Here is an 18182-nt window from a genome sequence, read left to right on the forward strand (position 1 = left end):
TGTTGAATATGTAATGAAAACCTTGTTGTCAATGGCCTTCTTGTCAATCAAGACTCCCTCCCATGGCTCAGTCTGCCTCTTTGGTCAAAATCCATATGGTGCTCATTGCCTGGAGGCTGAGTTGTGAACCTCCTTGGCATGTTGCTCCTCTAACCAAGATAGTGTTGAATTACCACGAAACAACTTCATTTGATTGTGGCGCTGTTGACAAATATGAACTTGAAGAAAACTTAAAGGGGAATTTAAAAAAATAAACAAACAACCTTATAGTTTTCCCTTTAAAAAACTAAGAGTACATTTACCAACAGTCTGGTCAGGTGGGGAGCTCATAGCAGAAGTATTTTGCAGCACTATTGCATCAAACACTTTTTCCAACCCATTAGTCTACTTCAGTCCATATATTACAGAGACTTAAAGGTAGGCACTGATTTTCCCTTACTCTCAGGATGTTTCACGAATGGATACATCATTCTTGATGGGGTAAAGTTTGACTTTTAATGCATAGTTACTGGGCAGTCTTATTTAGTTGTTTGTGGAACAGGCTCTGCACATCCCAATCTCACTTGGGCTCTCCGGGGCATATTCTAGTCCCCAGGAGTAATCCCAAATAGCTCTTCTAAATACAACCTCAGCTCTGGCTAAGCATGAAGGACAAGGGAAGCATTCATTCTGAGAAGGTTTTATTTCACAAATAATTCAGAAATCAAAAGAAAATGGAGGGAGGGGGAAAGATATTTTACAAATCCGTATTTAGAAAAAAAATAGTTTATAAACAAGCACTCGGCCCCTTGAAAAACATGCAAAGGCACATAAAAATTTACAAGAAACTTTTACACATACGAAGTGAAATACATCATTTTTCATAGAAAAAAAAGCAGCTCTATGCACCGGCCCTAAATATTTAGACTGCACAACCAACCAGTTGGAGACTCCACAATCAGCTGTTGGCTGAAAGTCTTAAAATGGTGAAATTAACGGAGCCAAGAGACCCGACAGCACACCAGCGGCTGGGGAAGTGCCACGCTTCAGCTTTTGCACTGGTTGTGTTTTCTGGAGACTTGGTTATGCGGAGCAGATGCTCCGGAACAGCAGAGTTGTACTGGCAATCTTGGTTTCAAAAGATCACCGACTGGGAAATTAACAACCAGGCAGCATTGGCTTCGCCAGGAGTTTAACCAGACGCTCCAGTAAATCTACACCCGGGTACTTTGAGTTGGCACGTGCTTACTAATCTGAGGCCTAAGGAGGAACGGATCTGGTAGGATAAAGACACACTGCATCTTTAAGCGGCACTGAAATATATTAGGCTGAGAAATGTTTTGGTATCAGAAATAAAATCAGTAAATATTTGGCTAAAACCTGGTACTGTCCCACATATGTATGAATAGCTAGCACACACAATTGCAAGTAATTGATATATCATGACTGCCTTGGAGGACCTGATCGCCCCTAATTCTGGTGGAGGTATGTTTAAATTAATAGCACCCAGGACCTCGAATAATATTTGTGTAGTAAAGTCACAATTTCTCTTTTGTACAACAAATATAAAAATAAACAGATACAGACTTAAATTAACATCGGTTTCTAAAAATCCAAACCAGTTGGCGAAGACAAAAATACACAATTGTAACTTGAATTAAGCATTTTAGGATATTTCTGTTGGAATAACGATTCTTCCCTTGCCCCTTTTTCATCAGGTAGATACATCCCAAGCTGTTTGGATTTTTATGTGCTCATGATAATCCCCTAGACTTTTCTCCAAGAGCCCTCACACTTCTTTCCATCATTTTACAGTATACGTAATTGTCACGGACAGCACGTAGAGGTGGGATCCTATGTTAGCACCAAGGCGTTTTATGTACTCTTGCAGTCCCCATACCTGACTGCATCTCTTACACTTTCCATTCAAAAAATAGCCCTGTGGCTACAATTTGGTCCAAGATTCATGCTGCAGTATTTAACGGGCTTGAACCAGACCACGTATAGCATAATTAATCACAGTGGGCAGAAACAGGGAAGCCTTATCTTACTGCCAAGATCTCAAATGCTTCCAATCAGCAGCTTCTCTAAGATACGTTCCAGCTGTTTTTAACATCAATTTATCTAGCAAGAAAAATAATGTTCAGTTTTCCTATCTAAAGCAAATACTGTACACCTTGGAAGACGATACTATATAAACAAAGATGACACAAAGTCAATTCTCTCTATCCACCTCAAAGGTAGCGTTGCTGTGCGGCACTTTCGGAGACAATGCAAAGCAGTTCCAATTTCATATTTTACAAAAGGCCTCTTACCAAATTCAGCTTTCACAGAGAAAGAGGCAGAGTGATAAAAGTAATTTCCTTACTGACTTCATGGTGTTTACAGAATTAAGGAAGTATTTAATCATATAAATAACTTTGGCTTGTGCTTTGAAACAGCTTGAAGAGATGGCTTTTTTTTGTCCAAATTAAACCAAACATAGCCTGAGCGTAAGAATAGCTATTAGACATCTGCCAAACAAAGGGGAATATTTCCCCATTTGTTATACAATATTACAACCAAGTTATTGAGCAGAAGGACTATGCATTTACAAGAACAAAAGAACGAAAGTTTACATTGCCATCTTATGAGTAATGGAGTTACTGGATGTATTTGCATCAAAAGACAACCGGATCTCTGACCAATTCTAAAGATTTTTTTTCGAATATAAAACAGAGGATACTCTCCTGCCTTAAAAAGCAGGTCATGATAGACTCTTCTTTTGGCTTTGAAATGGATTTGGATTCATGTTGAGACACAAATAACAAAATATTAAACACCATCGTTAGAACACCCATGGGTTTCACAACACACACCATCCTGGATATGAAATGCTCACGAGTGCAGCATTTACACTGAAAGCTGGGATTTGTTGCTGTCACAAACTGAACAGGAAGAATTCATCTACCCCAATTTATGCCGTATCTTTAAAGTCTCAGAACTGCCCACACCACAATGAGCTCCACAAAGGTGAAGCAAACATGCTTCCTTTGGATGCAACCATTCCTAGCAAAAATAAGATTAACTTTATCACTACTTAGCTACTACAGATAAAACAACCAGCACTGCTGTATAAAACAATACACTGCATTTAACTGAAATTTTATTTGTTATGGCGTGTAGCATAGGATGAGATGTGCCAGCACAGGAGCCCAGATTCACTGACTTCTTGTAGGTTGCCTGACTTGCAAAATACCTGCGAATGTTTGACCAGCAAACACTAAAACTCTGTTCTGATCATCTGGTGGCCACATTTTCTGCAGTGAGGATCTCTGCCACCACTTTATGCTCTACTCCAGTCCCCAAAAACCTTGATGTCTGGCCAACAAGAACGTCCTCTCTTCAAACATGACACCATCGTACAACGTAGCCTAGCGCGATGCCCCAGCAGCCTTACACAGCAGTGCTGATGTATGCCACCCCGTGGGTAAAGTACCAAATCTTCTCTTCTTTTGCACAGAAAACATCGTATACACAAAACCAGTCAATCAAATCCCAGCCTCTCCTCAAAAGATGCAACTTTTAAATCGGTTTCTTTTTTCAAAAGGTCCTGCACCTGGACAGTCGCTCACTTCTGAGTCTGTTCAGCAGTGCACGTCCTCATGCCCATCACAGTAGATGCATCACACCCTAAAAATGCCACCCAGGGCCAGGCCGAGATCCCTACGTCTGCCGTACATTGAGCCACCACTGTACTGCGTAGCACACCTCTCATAAATTGAAAGTTAGAACAGTTTATCACTGCTGAATGCCCCTAGAGAAAAAAAAAAAACATGAAATGAAAAGATACAACGCTGAACGGGTGCGATGAGATGCGAACAGCTGAGTCAGAACCTGGTGTCTTTTTTTTGTCTTTTTTTTTTTTTTATTATTTTTTTCAGTTCCCTGAAGGAGATCGACAAGGAGGTTACGGTCAGAGCTGATGCCGTCAGAGGAGCCTTCCTGTCTCTGGAGATCAACAGAGCACTCTCACAAAGAAACCTGTGCCTTCTCTAGAATTTACTGCTTCACAGCAAAAATTCGGAAAGCGTTTCCATCTGAAGGATTCTTCAAGCTGGAGAAAAAAAAAGAGAAAATTATAAAAAAACCATGTAACGAATCAAATGCAAGCATTGCAGGACTCAGAGGGCAACAGAACTTCAGGCACCTCCAAATTTCCTTGGGTCATACTGCTTCAGCACACTGACCGTGTGGTGACGTGACCCTACCAGGGGCAGGAGAAAGATTAAAGGCAAAAAAGAAGCAGCACATAACCATGAATTTACTTTTGTTTTACTCTTTCAGTCAAATCTACAGTGCCAACAAAAGGAGTCGGGAAGCAAAAGCCTCTCTTACAGTGCTAGCTTTTATCCAAGGAACACTGTGCTCCCTTAGGCAGGAATTCAGGCACAAAGAGGAACGTACTTTCCTGAAAACAGTTGTCAAATAGGCTGGCGGATTTCCAGGGTTTGCCTGGCCTGTCTCCTGGTGCTGGGAATGCGAGTAGCCAGATCTGCTCACATTAAATGACAATAAATATGAATATTCATTTTCAAATTTCAGAGGTGTCCCCAACAGCTCTGACTCGGAGCCGCTGGGGTGGTTGTGTGCACAGGGGAAAAGGGTTGTTTCTGCTCCCAGACCTTATTTCTTCAACCCCGCTGGGCTGAAAAATCCCAAGGAAAAGGCAAATTTCATATTGCCACAAAATAAACATCGCAACAAGTGTAAAGTCTTGGTAAATCTTAAAGGCAATGTTTTCTCAAACCTGTTTAGGTACGTGTCTTTACCAAAGGTTATTTTCAGTGTCCTAAAGGACAGTGTCCTAAAGGTTTTCACCTTGATCTTTGGAAAGCTCTTTTGCTGTCCAGTGGATCTCACAGCACGAAGGTGCTCCTTATTGCTGAGTGTAAATAACACTTCCCAAACATTCATTCTCATCCCTGCTGTGAGAACGTCTTTGGTTTCCCTCACCTCCTAGATCAGCACCTGGTGCTCATATTGCATGTCTCTGCTAGCAGCGGAGTTTATTCTTAGCTACGGCAGAGTTTGCCATCCAAGCAAAAAGTTGTTTGGTGGTAGAAAAGATAAGTGAAAGCAAGAAAGAGAAGAAAACTTATATGAACAGGAGCCACGTCACCTTAAATACAATCTACTGAACTGCAAATCACACAGCTGGAAAATGCTGACTGTGATAGATAGAAGTGCATATTTAATGACTTTAGCTTTCCTGTCTTTTTCTATTTTTATTTTCTGAGATGCTCTACAGCATTCTGGGATATCCGTTATTAAAATAAAAATAGCAAACTTCTTTGAATTTCTTACAATAATTTTAAAAGAGGAACTGCGTAAAGCAGACAGAGCCATGTTAGTAGTGACCACTTCCCACCCCCCCAGTAGTGGGAAATTCTGTTTGCAAATATAGCTCTGAGGAATCTGTACCATCACACCAATCCCTGGAAAAAAAAAATCACAGATTGAAACAAAAGTTTCAAATTAGAAATGACTGGATGAGACGCAACTCTATCATGGTGATCATCAGGAGATGCAGGATTTTGGAAGCACTGGTGTGCAAGCGTACACTGAAACCAGTGACGCTGGCTGAAAAACACTACCAAAAAATATTAGAAGGGTGGAAAATCCACGTTCAAAACCTGTTTGATTTTCTTTCAAGAGGTTAATTTACTCATGTTTCTTTCAGACACAATGGAGGAAATTAGTCCACAAATATAAATACATCTCTCACACCAGAATTGAATGGAAATCCCAATTTTAAGGCTCAAAACATGACCCAAGCTGAAAGCTTCAGAAATATCCGTCCTTATCTTTAATGTGTTAAACACACCCCAAAATGTATTAATATGGACTCATAATGTAATAAAATAAAACTCAACAATATTCCATATCTTTCACACTAATCTAAAAGTAGCTGCTCCTGGAAGGTAAGAGCAGGGCAACATGCTCTATTTATTTGGGTATCAAGATTCACAGTGACATTGTGAAGTCACGTATTTCCAATCCACCAGCCTTTCTAGCTGATATCTGCTGACTTTGACATACCACTGAACACACAATCACGAATAAGAGAAATGTGCAACGATAAAAAAATTCCCACCTTTCAGACCGGATTCCATTCTTTAAGGAGCCAACATAACTTTTCTTCTTTTCTACAGGCATCACATCCACAAAACCACCACTTTCATCTGGAATGACTCCTGCATGCACTGCAGTTTTGCAGATACTGGAGCTCTGAAAAACATTTTATTATTTTAACTCACAAACTGTCTATATTTTATATATCAAGATTTAACATTAGCAACAAGGAAAACTAGGAAATATATTAAAAAAAAAATAAAAAAGAGGAGTGGAGTGAAAAAGCTATGAAACAATTCTGTCCTCCTTATGGACCAAACAGGGATAAAAGATGTCATGGACCAGATGTTGCAGGTATGCCATAAGCCTCAGTTGTAAGAAGATCCACCATCGCTGCAGAGGACAAGAAGCCTTTCCATTACTCCCTTCTGCAGAGGAGCTGCATCTGGGAGATTATCCAGAGCCAATGCTGAATTGAGGACAACTTTCCAGTCAGTGCCTCTTGGGTTTGCACCAGAGAAAACTCTGCGGTGAAACACTTTGCTAGTGACCAGCCACCTGAGCAAGGCTCATTCCCATAGCTCCTTGAAAAGCAGACGCTTTTCCTATTTAAGGCAAATGACCACCAGTTATCCCTCTTTCTAGGAAAAACGGAAGGACCGCACCCATTGAGAGGTGTAGGTTTTGGACGGTCATTACACCGTAAGACAACACCAAGTATGGAGGGTGATTAACACTTCTGAGAAGACTAAAGTTTCTTTATCGCACATCCTGTCGTTACTCTGCTCACCAGGATGTGCAGAGTCAGAAGAGCTGGAGGAACATAAAACACTTACAGCTGATGACTAAGCTCCCCAAGCATCCAGAAAAGAGAGTAAAACCAGAGAAGGCTTAGGCATAGTATAAACTTGGCCACCGACCCTCTAGAGGATTTGCATACAGCAAACTGGAATAACAAAAAGCAAAAAACCAGTTTTCCACCGAAAACCGCAGCAGGTGAAATCCCAACCCCATAAACCCCCCGACTGCTAAAAATCAAAGTACTACAAAACCAGTGCCAAGGGCAAACATTCCCATCGTGCATGTACCATACGGATTGTGCTGTTTCATTCTTGCAGCCATATACGGCAGGTTTGCCTTGTCCCCTATATATTTATCACTTTGGATTGCCTATCTCTTGGCAGCTCTCTGAGTTTGGAGTGCCAATTTGGTATTTTGCTTCTATATATGGTCAAGGGAGCAAGGGAACACTGTGTTTGGAAGATATGCTCTGAATTCACCCTAGTATGCAGTGGGAAATCTGTAAATCTAAAATTGGCTCGTAAAATTAAACTGTCCTGAATCAATTTGCAACACACTCCACTGGGAGACATCCTAAACGCTGTACTTTTCAAGGCATTCCTGTTTTTTTTCCAGAACTTGCTGTTCTGCTGCTTACTCAAATCTTTGACCAATAGGCTTTTTATCGCCTTAGCCCAAACCTCCCCTTATCACACTTGGATTACAGCCCTCTCATATCCCGGGCTGGGCTTTGCTTTGACAAATTGATCTCGGAGCTTTTGGAAGATGAGCTACTAAGAGAATAAAGGCCTTCCCCTCAAATTCAGAAGTAAAACAGCTGTATGAACAACGCAACAGCTCTCATACACCATAAAATCATAATACTTATTACTCTGGGTCATTAGTAATGGTCTATGACTATGAGTTTAACAACACACAATTTCCTCATTAATGTGACTGGTTAATCATTAGGTTCGTATCTCCTGAGAGCTGAGCCACTCAACTTGGTTTGCTCTGGTGATAAAGGCCTGCATGGTTATGTAGGAGATCGATCCTCCTACAACAAATTGCTGCACAATTACGGATAAAATACCTTGTCTCAGGAACAGAGAGCTATTTTCTCTCCAAGCTCAATAAGACTCCTGAGGATGGAGGGGGACAGGTTTCCTTTGCAATGTGTGTCACACTAAGGCAGATTGACAAGTGACAGTGTCTCACAGAACTTAAAAGCTCTTTTACAGCCATGATAAAGACCCTTGGGTGTTCACACAGCTCCAGCATCACCCAGTCCTGGTCTTGTCCACATTAGCAAGAGTTGAGTTTTATTTTCTAGTCACAGTCGTGTTCATAGACTGTGGGGGGGTTTAATGTTCCCCCTATTTACACAGCAGTATAAAGAACCTTGCTGCAACGCGTCACTGGGGGAAAAAGGGCAACAAATCTTCTGTTCGCCAGCCAGCTGCTTCTTGCTACCGATTTCAGCACTGGAAGGATGCTGGATACATTCCTCCCACACCCCAATGCATCACTTCAATCTGCAAACCCTGAAGGCAGCAAATCTGTTCTCCACAAACAGTAATGCCATTCATTGGAAAGACCCAGGATTTGGGCATGAACTATTCCTATGGCAGATATTCTTGCTTTTTGTTCATTTACCCCAAATCCTAAGTCTCCTCTATGTCCCTTTTTTCCACAGTCTTACTAATTTCATCACAAACAGTTTCCTGGACTGCTTTTTAAATCAAAGACTGCCAATATATCTTTGTGCTTGAAGCCACCAGCAGTACTCAAGAGATAATCTAAACACACAATCCAAGATAATTTTATAATGAGTTAAAACCAACAACAAAACAAACAATCAAAATGCATTTAAAGTGGGTAAAAATCCCTTAACGCAAACCGAGATAGGGGCACCTATGCCCCCTAAATAAAAATCAGACTTATCTCTAAAAAACTGCCGTTACTTCAGGTGACAGTTTTGTTCTTCATGGCAGAATTTTCACATGCCCTCCTGGGATCATGTAAGTGTGAACAGTATCTCAGGCCAAAAGCACACAGACAAGCCAAACATTCATGTCATCACAGCTTGGACTATCGACTCCTTACCTGCGAGAGCATTTAGGAAATGGATGTTTTGGAAAAGGTGCTAAGAGGCCAGAGAGCACCCCGTAGGGAGCACAGACTGGAAACAGAGCAAGATGCTTCATTTTCTTTTAGATAACTTATCTAAGAAGATGCTGTTGGAGCAGAAGTCTCCCCAGGGCCATGAATGTGCCACTGTAGACGTGAAGCCAAAGAGTCTCCCAAGACTAGCACTTGTCTCATCCAACTTGTTCTCCGCTTTAATTACCCCTCAGCTTTGAGCTTGGGTTAATTCACAGCATCCCCTCCTGGAGAGCATCCCACCCAGCCCATGCTCCCTGGGAAAAGCCTTTGCACAAAGTCTCCCTGCATAGGACGCATGTTTCTCTTGTCGGCTTTCCAACCAGAGCGTGTCTAAGCATCACCACCTCTCCCTTTGCATTATGTTCCACAGCCTCCACAAACTCCTTTTTCCCAGCTGGTTTCACCTGCTTTGCTACCAATTTCACACTCTTGCAACAACCTAAACGCTTTCCTTATTACACTGGCATTACACTGTTCAGCAGTCCAGAAAAAGGTTAACCAAACCCTCTAGGAAGCAGACAAATACTTTTTTTTTTTGCTATTTTATTTCTCTCCGAAATCACAGTCCATGCTCTCGTTTATGAAACAATACCCAGGGGGTACAGTAGGAAATGGGAGCTTGCGATTCATTAAAGGACACTAATCCTTTTGCGTCAGTACAAATCAGAAAACAATGCCAGCGCGGGATGCTGGTCCTCATCTAATACCCTTGTAATTGCAGACCCCATTCGGGGGGGGCATAATCTAAGGTAGTTTTGTCCTCAGCAAAAAGAGAGAAAACTATTTGCTATTTCCTGCAGGTCAGAGCTTGCACAGGGGCAGGTACCACAGGGTGGCAGCTGCTCGATGAATTTGCATGGGAGCTGGTCCAGGCTAACCTGCTCACGCAGCTCTACCTTTAAAAAAGAATCGGTCTCAAATAAAATGAAAGAAAAATAAAGTCAGGTGTTTGTTTTTCTTTTAAATTGCTTTCCAAAATGCTTGCCACAAATTATTGTATGTTTTCTGCAGGGTGTTTTCTCTCTGGAGGCTGTAAAGCTCCATGGTGACCCCAAGCTGAGGGGTCCATGATCTGCTGACTGCTTTCTCCGAGCCCGCAGCAAGCACGTTCCTACGGACTACACAGCAGCTGGCATTTCTAAACACAATCTCCAATGGAAAAAAAAGAGGCCCCTGCAGATGGAAAAAAGTTGAAACCCAGTTTTTAGAAGCCTAAGACGAAGGGATTTCAAAAATATAACTGCCTAGTTTTAGCATCAAGTCTCTGCTCATCCCCACAAACAGAGTTTAGAAAAACAAACCAATAAAACCAACTCGCATGATTTCTTTCCACTGCTCTGTGCTGTGCCCTGACTGCTCAAAACCACTGTTCAGCTCCCAGAAAAAGGAGGACAGAGGAGGGGGAAGAAAGTCTATTTTTGTCAGCTACATAGCGTGATTGCATATAATAAAAGCCCTTTGGTGCTCATCTGTAGGTCTCAAAACACTTTGCAAAGGCATTTAAGCGCTACCATCATCCCACAGCCATAGCCCCTAAGGCACAGAGCAGTGAAAAGACCCATCCATAAGAAGTCCGAGTCAGTGCTGGAGAGTAGAAGGGCTCTCCAAGCCCTTCAACTCCCGCTGTTGGTGCTACTTCTTGTTTCACCTCGATTTACCCCATCCCCACATTGCGATGATAACAAAGTTTGACTCTTCCCTAAATGGCAGAGTATGACCGTGGCTCTGCGATATAAACATGGTGATACACGGGATCACCAGGAAAAGGAGCATACTTACATCTGCATAGACATTTGTGCCAAACACCGGTGCCCAGTACGATGGCTCATCTTTACAGTGGGCTGGACAATAAATCCTAGAAAACAATGTATTCATATTTATTCTCTATATTAAGGCTCAACAGGAAAGCAAGCTGCATTCTTGGGAGATTTCAAGTGCCTACATCTGGTCTGCAGGTGGCAACAGTGAATTTAATCATTTGTTCCCCTCAGATGACATTTGGTAGTTACTACAGAACTACAAATAGGGGAGTTTAGACCCATAAAAGAGAGATTGGTCTTTTATGACATTTTCAAAGGAGAGTACCTATATTTTTGCACAATGCCGTGCATGCAATTATTTGCATATTTCTGCCCCCCTGACATGAATTCCACCTGCACAAAGTGGCTTTCTAGAACAAACAGTATCGTCCATCCTCAGAGCAGGGCAGGTTTAAGCTGAACATTTACCTTGGGCAATGTGTCACTGGCTTTTTGAACTGACACAGCTCAGCTACTGTAGTATAGCAATCCAGCGTCTGTGCTGCGGAAATAAATATGGAATGGCAAATGACTAGACATAATAGCTCAGACAGCGGCAGAAAACACTAGTCACAATCACACAACACATCTAGGGAGACCCACATCCAGCTGAGGGCACCAAGAGGAAAGCTGCTCGCTCCTTTACCAGCAACACTCACCCAGGAGAGGGCTGACCAGCTCTCTAGCAGAAATCCCGCCAACATACTACACCGTGTCCTTCAAAAGGTCACAGCTTTCCTAACTGAAAGGCAGCCGGTACACAAGGCAGCCTATTTTTGCTACAGCTCCATACATTGAGGCCAAATAACCTGATATCTATGGTTTTCCCTGAAAGTGGCTGAAGTGTATCTCATCAAAATGATGATCATATGGAGGAAGAGGAATTATTCAAAGATACTCACAAAGTGGAAACTGTTTAAAAAGTAGAAATCCATAGTATTTACTTATATGCTATCATAAACTTGATAATTCACTGTTATAAATTAATTTTGTGGGTACTATGTGTTTCATTATACTCTTACACTCTTATATTAGGTACCATTTTTTCAGTTTTTATACAGCGTTCACCCTAGACTAGTGTTTTCATATGAGAATAGTTCATCTTCTATCACTTTACTATCAGCAGCTTGTGACACCGCAGCTGATATTTGAACCTAACTGTGATCCATCACTGGGAGATGCTGCTGGAAAAGGCCAGTCATCACCTTTTTCTGTACCTTCCTCATATCCCCACAGAAAAATGAGATCGTTAACGGTAGAATTGCCCATAGTGGGTGATGGATCACCACTCTAGGGCTTAGTTGTGGCACCGAGCCATTTGACATCACCGATTAAAATGAAAAAGAGGACTGTAAGGAACGATGTTTTCAAGAACTGCATAAAACTCCAGCAACAATGGTTTCTTCTCAACTTTTAAAACTTACTTGTGACTTTGGAAACCATGAATGCATTTGAAGGCTTACTCTTCCTGCAAAACAAGCAAACAAAAATTAAAAAAATAGGCATATTAGAATAATTTGAATCACTACGTCTACGTATGACTAATAAAAACAACTGAACATCTGCTTATATTTAAAGTGAATACAAAAACTTTCTTGAGAAGGTAGTACCTAAAAGACTCCACACCATTCCTGGTAGACTTCACAAAAGCTGGTGTCCTCCCCTTCCTCGTGATATCAACCAGTCCTCCTTTATTGTCCAGAACGCCGTAATGAATTGCAGCACGACATATGCTCGAGGACTGACAGGAGCACAAACACAAACCGTACGTGAAATAAATCTCATTGACAGAGCAACGCTGACCAACCGCTACGCAAAAAAATGAAGAAGAAATGAAACCACCACCACAGTGCCAAATGGAAAATAAGCTGAGCACACTCCTTTGGAACCTGGTTGTTAAGTCTTACTGTCCCAATGCAGCCTTATTCTTTTATTATTATTATTTTAAGCACTGCCTTATTGAATGTCAAGCCTTTTTTAAATAACAAAACCTTACATTTAGATACAATTTAGAAGAAAATCAGCTTTGGAAGTTAGCAACTAGTATGAAATATTTCCATTTCTCAACAAAATATTCAAACCCAAAATATTTCTACTGAAACCACTTGGAGGTGGCAGCTATCTGCAACCACAGGAGTTGCAGGGCAAAGATATATCATCGGCAATGCACCAACAGTGAGAACGGTGAAAGCAAACGTGCTTTTACAGGAAAAGCCTTTTGTCTTCAACATTTCTTCACCTCAAAAGTAGTTTTGATGGCGAAACAGTGCCATACTTTACTATCAATTCTCTTGCTAGTTCAAGATCCAGCAAATCAGCCCCAAAATATTATTTAGTTACAACATTTAAGAGTGTTTTTCATAGGGTTTTGCTTATCATGACAGCCACCCATACTAAAGAGATCTCTGTAAGAGCTGTCTGTTGATCCCATCTCTCACTTTCCATGGGTTTCATTGCACATTAAGGACATTCATGACAAAATCAAGTCTGGAATCGCTTTGCCTTTCCAGACTACTTCTTTTTTTCATCACTAAGATGAGGAAAATACAGATAATAGTTATTAACACCATTTTACAGCACAACAACAGGGGAATATGAAAAGCCAAATTACACTAGAATTGTTGGCATTTCCCATTTCTGTTATTACCGCTACCTCCCCACAAATTACATCTATGAGCTATTAAAAGGTACTTACACTTTCATAATAAAATGTTCCAAAGACCTTTCCCTTACTGTACAAGCAGCCAGCTGGGCACCAATACCTAGTAAAGATATATATCTTTGAGGGTGGCGAAAAAACAATTTAAGAAAAACAGACTTTAACTCCATTTTATTTAATAGTCATTCCATTCGCTTCACGTAACTCTTCCATTTAAAAACAAGATTGCAAAATTGCTACTTTCTAAAACAGTTTCCTCGGCCTCCTTAAAAGCCTGACCAATATTTAGATTCTGTGGATTTGGTTTTTCTCCAAGTGATAAACTGTCCCGTTCTTCGCAGAAACCTTAACCAGAAGTTCTCGACTGGCTGGGAGGGGACAAGCTATGAATTATTGGTCTGGCTTGGACAGCGGTGGAATGCATGCAAATGGCACAGAAATTACTCTGCCAAAATTTATTAAATTATTTTGGACACCTGAAACTGTGGGTCATCATAGCTGAATGAAATAAACTGAATAAAATAAATGAATCACCGTATTGCTAGGCTGGCTGAAAGTTTGGTATTAAGAGGAATTAAGGCTTTTTTATATTAATTTAAAAAAAAAAAGAGAAAGAGACCTACCTAGGTAGTCCTAAACGAAACACAGTATAGCCTATCTTATGCTTGCAAGAACTGGACAATTTTAAACCACGTTTTCACACAGCGCTCCAAGACATATCAATAAAACACTACCTGTTGCACGTTGAGCCTCTGCATTTGTCTCTCATCTTGGTTTCACAGGTAATGACTTGTGCTGGGGGAGAAAAAATAAAATAAATAAATTTTTTCATTAGGAAAGAGACCGCCAAAGCCTTCTCTCGAGCTACAGAGGTAAGGAACCACTATACATCTTTCCTGGAGGTCTTTGGTGCAGCAAGATAAAATCTTATCACAGACCAACCCAGCCTGGAGCAGTCCGTGCCTCTTTAGCCCTTCACCTGACACAGGTGTGTTTGGAAATATTAGCAAGGAAGAAACATCTGACAGCTGAAGGCTTTGATTTACAGCCTGAGGTCTATGGCCAGAGCTCTCATTATCTATTTAATTACAGACTCTCAAGATGCTGGTAAGATAAATTTGAAAAGGATGCATTGGCTTGCCTCACCTTGTTTTCACAGTAAGTCTTTTTTAATTAACAGTAATTATAAAACAACCGAGGAAGTACTACCAACTCCACAAATAACTTCAGAAACCTTCCCAAGGAAGAAATAAAAAAGAAATAAACTAAAAAACCCAGTTACAAAAGGTGTGACTGCTGAGTGTGGAGTATTTTAAATGGGAAATATAACCAAATTTCCTAAACTGACTACTGACTTAGTTCATTGATAGTTCCTTCAGGTGATGTACAAGAACAAACAGCTATTGGTATATATAGCTACATTATCCACTATAATTAACAGAGAATTTTCACACAGATTACCTCCCTCTCTACTTGCACATCCAGTATTTTTTTCACTGAGCACCCTCATTGCTTTCTACATCTCTTTCCACAGATATCCTTTAAAATTTATAGAACTTGAAAAAGGAAAAGGCCATCTTACTCATATAGGAGTCTGGGCTGATTCTCTTGGGCTTGACAGGTTTGCTGGGTTTGCTTTCCGGAGGGTAAAACCGCACTGGGTTTTGCTCTGCGACCTGTGAAATCTCCACTTCGTTAGTCTCATCCGTCTCAACGATGACAGGATCTTCGTAACGGTAATCTTGTTAGAAGATGGGATTAAAAATAATTGCAGTGTGCACATTAATGGGGAAGTCAGGCAGGTTTATGTTTTGAGGGAGATGGTTTGGTTTGACAGGGATCTGCTTTTAAATAGTTGGAAACTGAAAAAGCCCACTAAAGGCAGCAGAGGGGTATTGGCAGCACAGGTGCAGCACCAGGAGGGGAAACTATTTCTCTCCCAGTTCTCTGCACACAAAGCAGCACTTGGAGCATCTTGCAACAAAGGTTTGAAACGATCCCCACTAATTAGAGAAAAAAGTGCTGCTGTTTCTTCTCCCATTTCTCTTACAACTTTCTCTTTGGAGGAAGATGGAAATTTGCTGAGAGGCACACGCAGAAAAGTGGACCCTAATACTTGGGAAGGTGGCTGAAACCTCTTCTCTTCCCACCTGGGTTCATTTCTTCAAACGGCCCCATCAGCACAGCTTCACCTGCTCCTCCAGCAAAGCACGAGTTCTGCTACAGCGTGATCCCGGCTTCAGCGCCTGCGGTGGGTTTATCCCTCTCTCTGCCTCTGCTGGGGAATAAGCTGCTCGCTGTTGCAGCCAGCCAAAGGGATTTGGGAAACCATGCCAGCGAAATCCATTCCCCTTGACTGTTCCCATCCAAAGCCCTGCACCACTCTTCTCCTCGGCATTGAGGAGAGGAACAATGCAAACAAACAGATGATGGATTGTGGCAGCAAGAGGGCTTTCTACCACCTGGGCATCCCACTGCAGCTCACCCGCACCCCAGTGACCTCCTTCTGGACCTGCAACCCCAGGCTAAAAATGATAAATGCACCAAAAAAAGGCCTCTGGCTTTGGGCAAGCCTCCAGGGAACCTGCCTGTTTGTAAAATCCCAGTTCTCTGTGAAACGAAACACATGGGAGATGAAAAATGCTCTCAACGCATGACCCCAGAAAGTCCTTCAACTGCTGGAGGACAGCACTGCTTCTCTGCTGGCTTCAGTGTGAATAATATTTTTTAGAGAACTCCACATGTCAAGAAAAACCATCCAGGATTCCCCCGTCTCCTCCAAAAGACACGAATCATTGTATTCATTTTTCAGGCATGAAAACCAAGGTGGGGAGAGAGGGAAACGCTCTGTCCTCAGCCCCTGAAGGAGCGAGGCAGGCAGCCAAGCTCTGCCCACCCACGTTGCCTCCAGTAAGCAATGGAGAACATTCTCTTCCCAAACAAGCCCCGCAAGGATGGGATCGTTCCTGCCCACAGCCTGCCAGTGCTCAAAATCCCAGTTCAGCTCCCGAGCCAAACCCATGTAATTCAGAGCAGCTTCCCCTATCCAAGGACTCATACTCATTTTCAGTGGGAAAACGCGCTGAATCTGAGCTCCAGATTTTAAGCAGTTCAGGGTTTTCTGGTTTCAGCAGTGGTCACCGATTTACCATGTGCTGTGATGTCGAAATATTAAGGATGGATAATTAAAAGGCACATAAAGCTGCGGCTGCTTCTAATTAAAAGTTTCCAAGCAAAAGTTTGCTCCAGCCTTTTCCCCCACCCAGGGGAGGTGCCGAGGAGCCCCAAGTCCCCTACCACATACCTTTGTAGCAGAGGTTGTTCTGGCAGCCTCCTCCATAGCTTGGGGGGCATTCGGAGCAGGGGCGGCCAGCCTTGTATGGGGCTTCTCCAATCCAGTTCCCTCTGCAAGAACAGGAGTAAGGCACACCCATCAGACACCCAAATATCCATCCATGCCCCCACGATCATCTGGCAGTAAAGGGAGTAGGGGAAGACGGGTGTTTCTGCTGTGCTTATCCTTGAATAAGATGCTGGTGAAAAGACAGCCTGTTGCACTCTTTCTGTGCCTGTGCTGCCCGCTGTCCTCCAGAGACAGTTCCGTGGGCTCAGGGGCTGCCTGCCTGCTGCATCCATTTGCCCAGTGTTTGCCTTCATCCCTCTTGTTCATCACCGCCACGAGCCTCCCACCATTTTTGCAACATCCCCAGGCGGCTGCACAGGACAATCTGAAGCTCAGATCTTACTATTTAAAAGCCACTCTATTTTCCATCTGGAACCACTTCCTAAGAAAAAAAACCCCAGAAATACATAGAACCTCACACCAGAACATCTGGGAATCAGAGCAGCACTTTGTACTCCCTCCTTATCCAACCTGACCATCCTCAAGTCCCCAGTTTTGCCTCTGAGGCTGCAGAAACATTGTCTTGGCCCAGAGCAACAAAGCAAAGACTAAACAACCAGCCCAGGAAAGCCTTCTAAGAAAAATATTCCTCCTCATTTCACCTCTAAGATGACATTTTTAGGGTTTTACTTAAACAAATTGCATGCAATGTCAGTTTTATATTCAACTCCAATACAAATACTGCAATCTTATGTAAACAGAAGTAAATCAATGGATTACTGCATTTTCCTCAAGAAACTATGAGAAAAAAAAAGCCCTTTTTGGCATTCTGTACTGAAGACTTTAGGGGCTAAGAAGGAGCCAGAGTTCAGCCCATGGCTATGAATCCTTGGGTTATTGCTCCTTCAGCTCTCTCCACCTGTAAGGCCAGATGAGGACAATGTGCACGGATGCCAGAGAGAAAAGATTATGCACGAACTGCAGAAATAGAGTATTTTTTTATCCATCAGCCTTGAATGGATGAAAAGCTCCTGCTGCAGGAGCTCCATGGGAATTAATGAGATCCCTTTTGAGGAGCAGGTTATTAAATCCCACCAAACCACATGCACAACGTGCTCAGTATCTAAAGTGGGGATAAGGACAACCCACCCATAGGGCCCTGAATGGATGATGCTGTGAGCTGCCAGCTCTATACCTGCATATCTTGTTTCTCTGCATTATTCTGCCCTATGATCTCCAGAAGTCAGGTCTTCTCCAAGCCACTCCATTTGTATACAGTGATTTCCCTATTTCATTTACGTTTCAAGTTTTAAATTGCCAAGGACTTGGAATGGGAATGTTT

At 42.1% G+C, this 18182-nt stretch overlaps 1 protein-coding gene across 1 annotated transcript in view; it reads right to left on the reverse strand.

The window, feature by feature from the left end:
• Positions 1-676: 676 nt before the first annotated feature.
• The window catches only part of CRISPLD2 (cysteine rich secretory protein LCCL domain containing 2), a 30795-nt gene continuing 13289 nt past the window's right edge, over positions 677-18182 (reverse strand). The window contains exons 6-15 of the mRNA XM_054078820.1: positions 16802-16902; positions 15080-15238; positions 14232-14292; positions 13534-13600; positions 12449-12579; positions 12263-12306; positions 11268-11340; positions 10819-10894; positions 6116-6249; positions 677-4075 (exon numbers count right to left, since the gene is read on the reverse strand). Coding sequence (XP_053934795.1) covers positions 4021-4075; positions 6116-6249; positions 10819-10894; positions 11268-11340; positions 12263-12306; positions 12449-12579; positions 13534-13600; positions 14232-14292; positions 15080-15238; positions 16802-16902 — 901 coding nt within the window. The 3' untranslated portion in view covers positions 677-4020. The remainder of the gene's footprint in view (positions 4076-6115; positions 6250-10818; positions 10895-11267; positions 11341-12262; positions 12307-12448; positions 12580-13533; positions 13601-14231; positions 14293-15079; positions 15239-16801; positions 16903-18182) is intronic.

Source organism: Cuculus canorus, chromosome 13 (genome assembly GCF_017976375.1).
Source record: "Cuculus canorus isolate bCucCan1 chromosome 13, bCucCan1.pri, whole genome shotgun sequence".
NCBI classification, from domain to species: domain Eukaryota; kingdom Metazoa; phylum Chordata; class Aves; order Cuculiformes; family Cuculidae; genus Cuculus; species Cuculus canorus.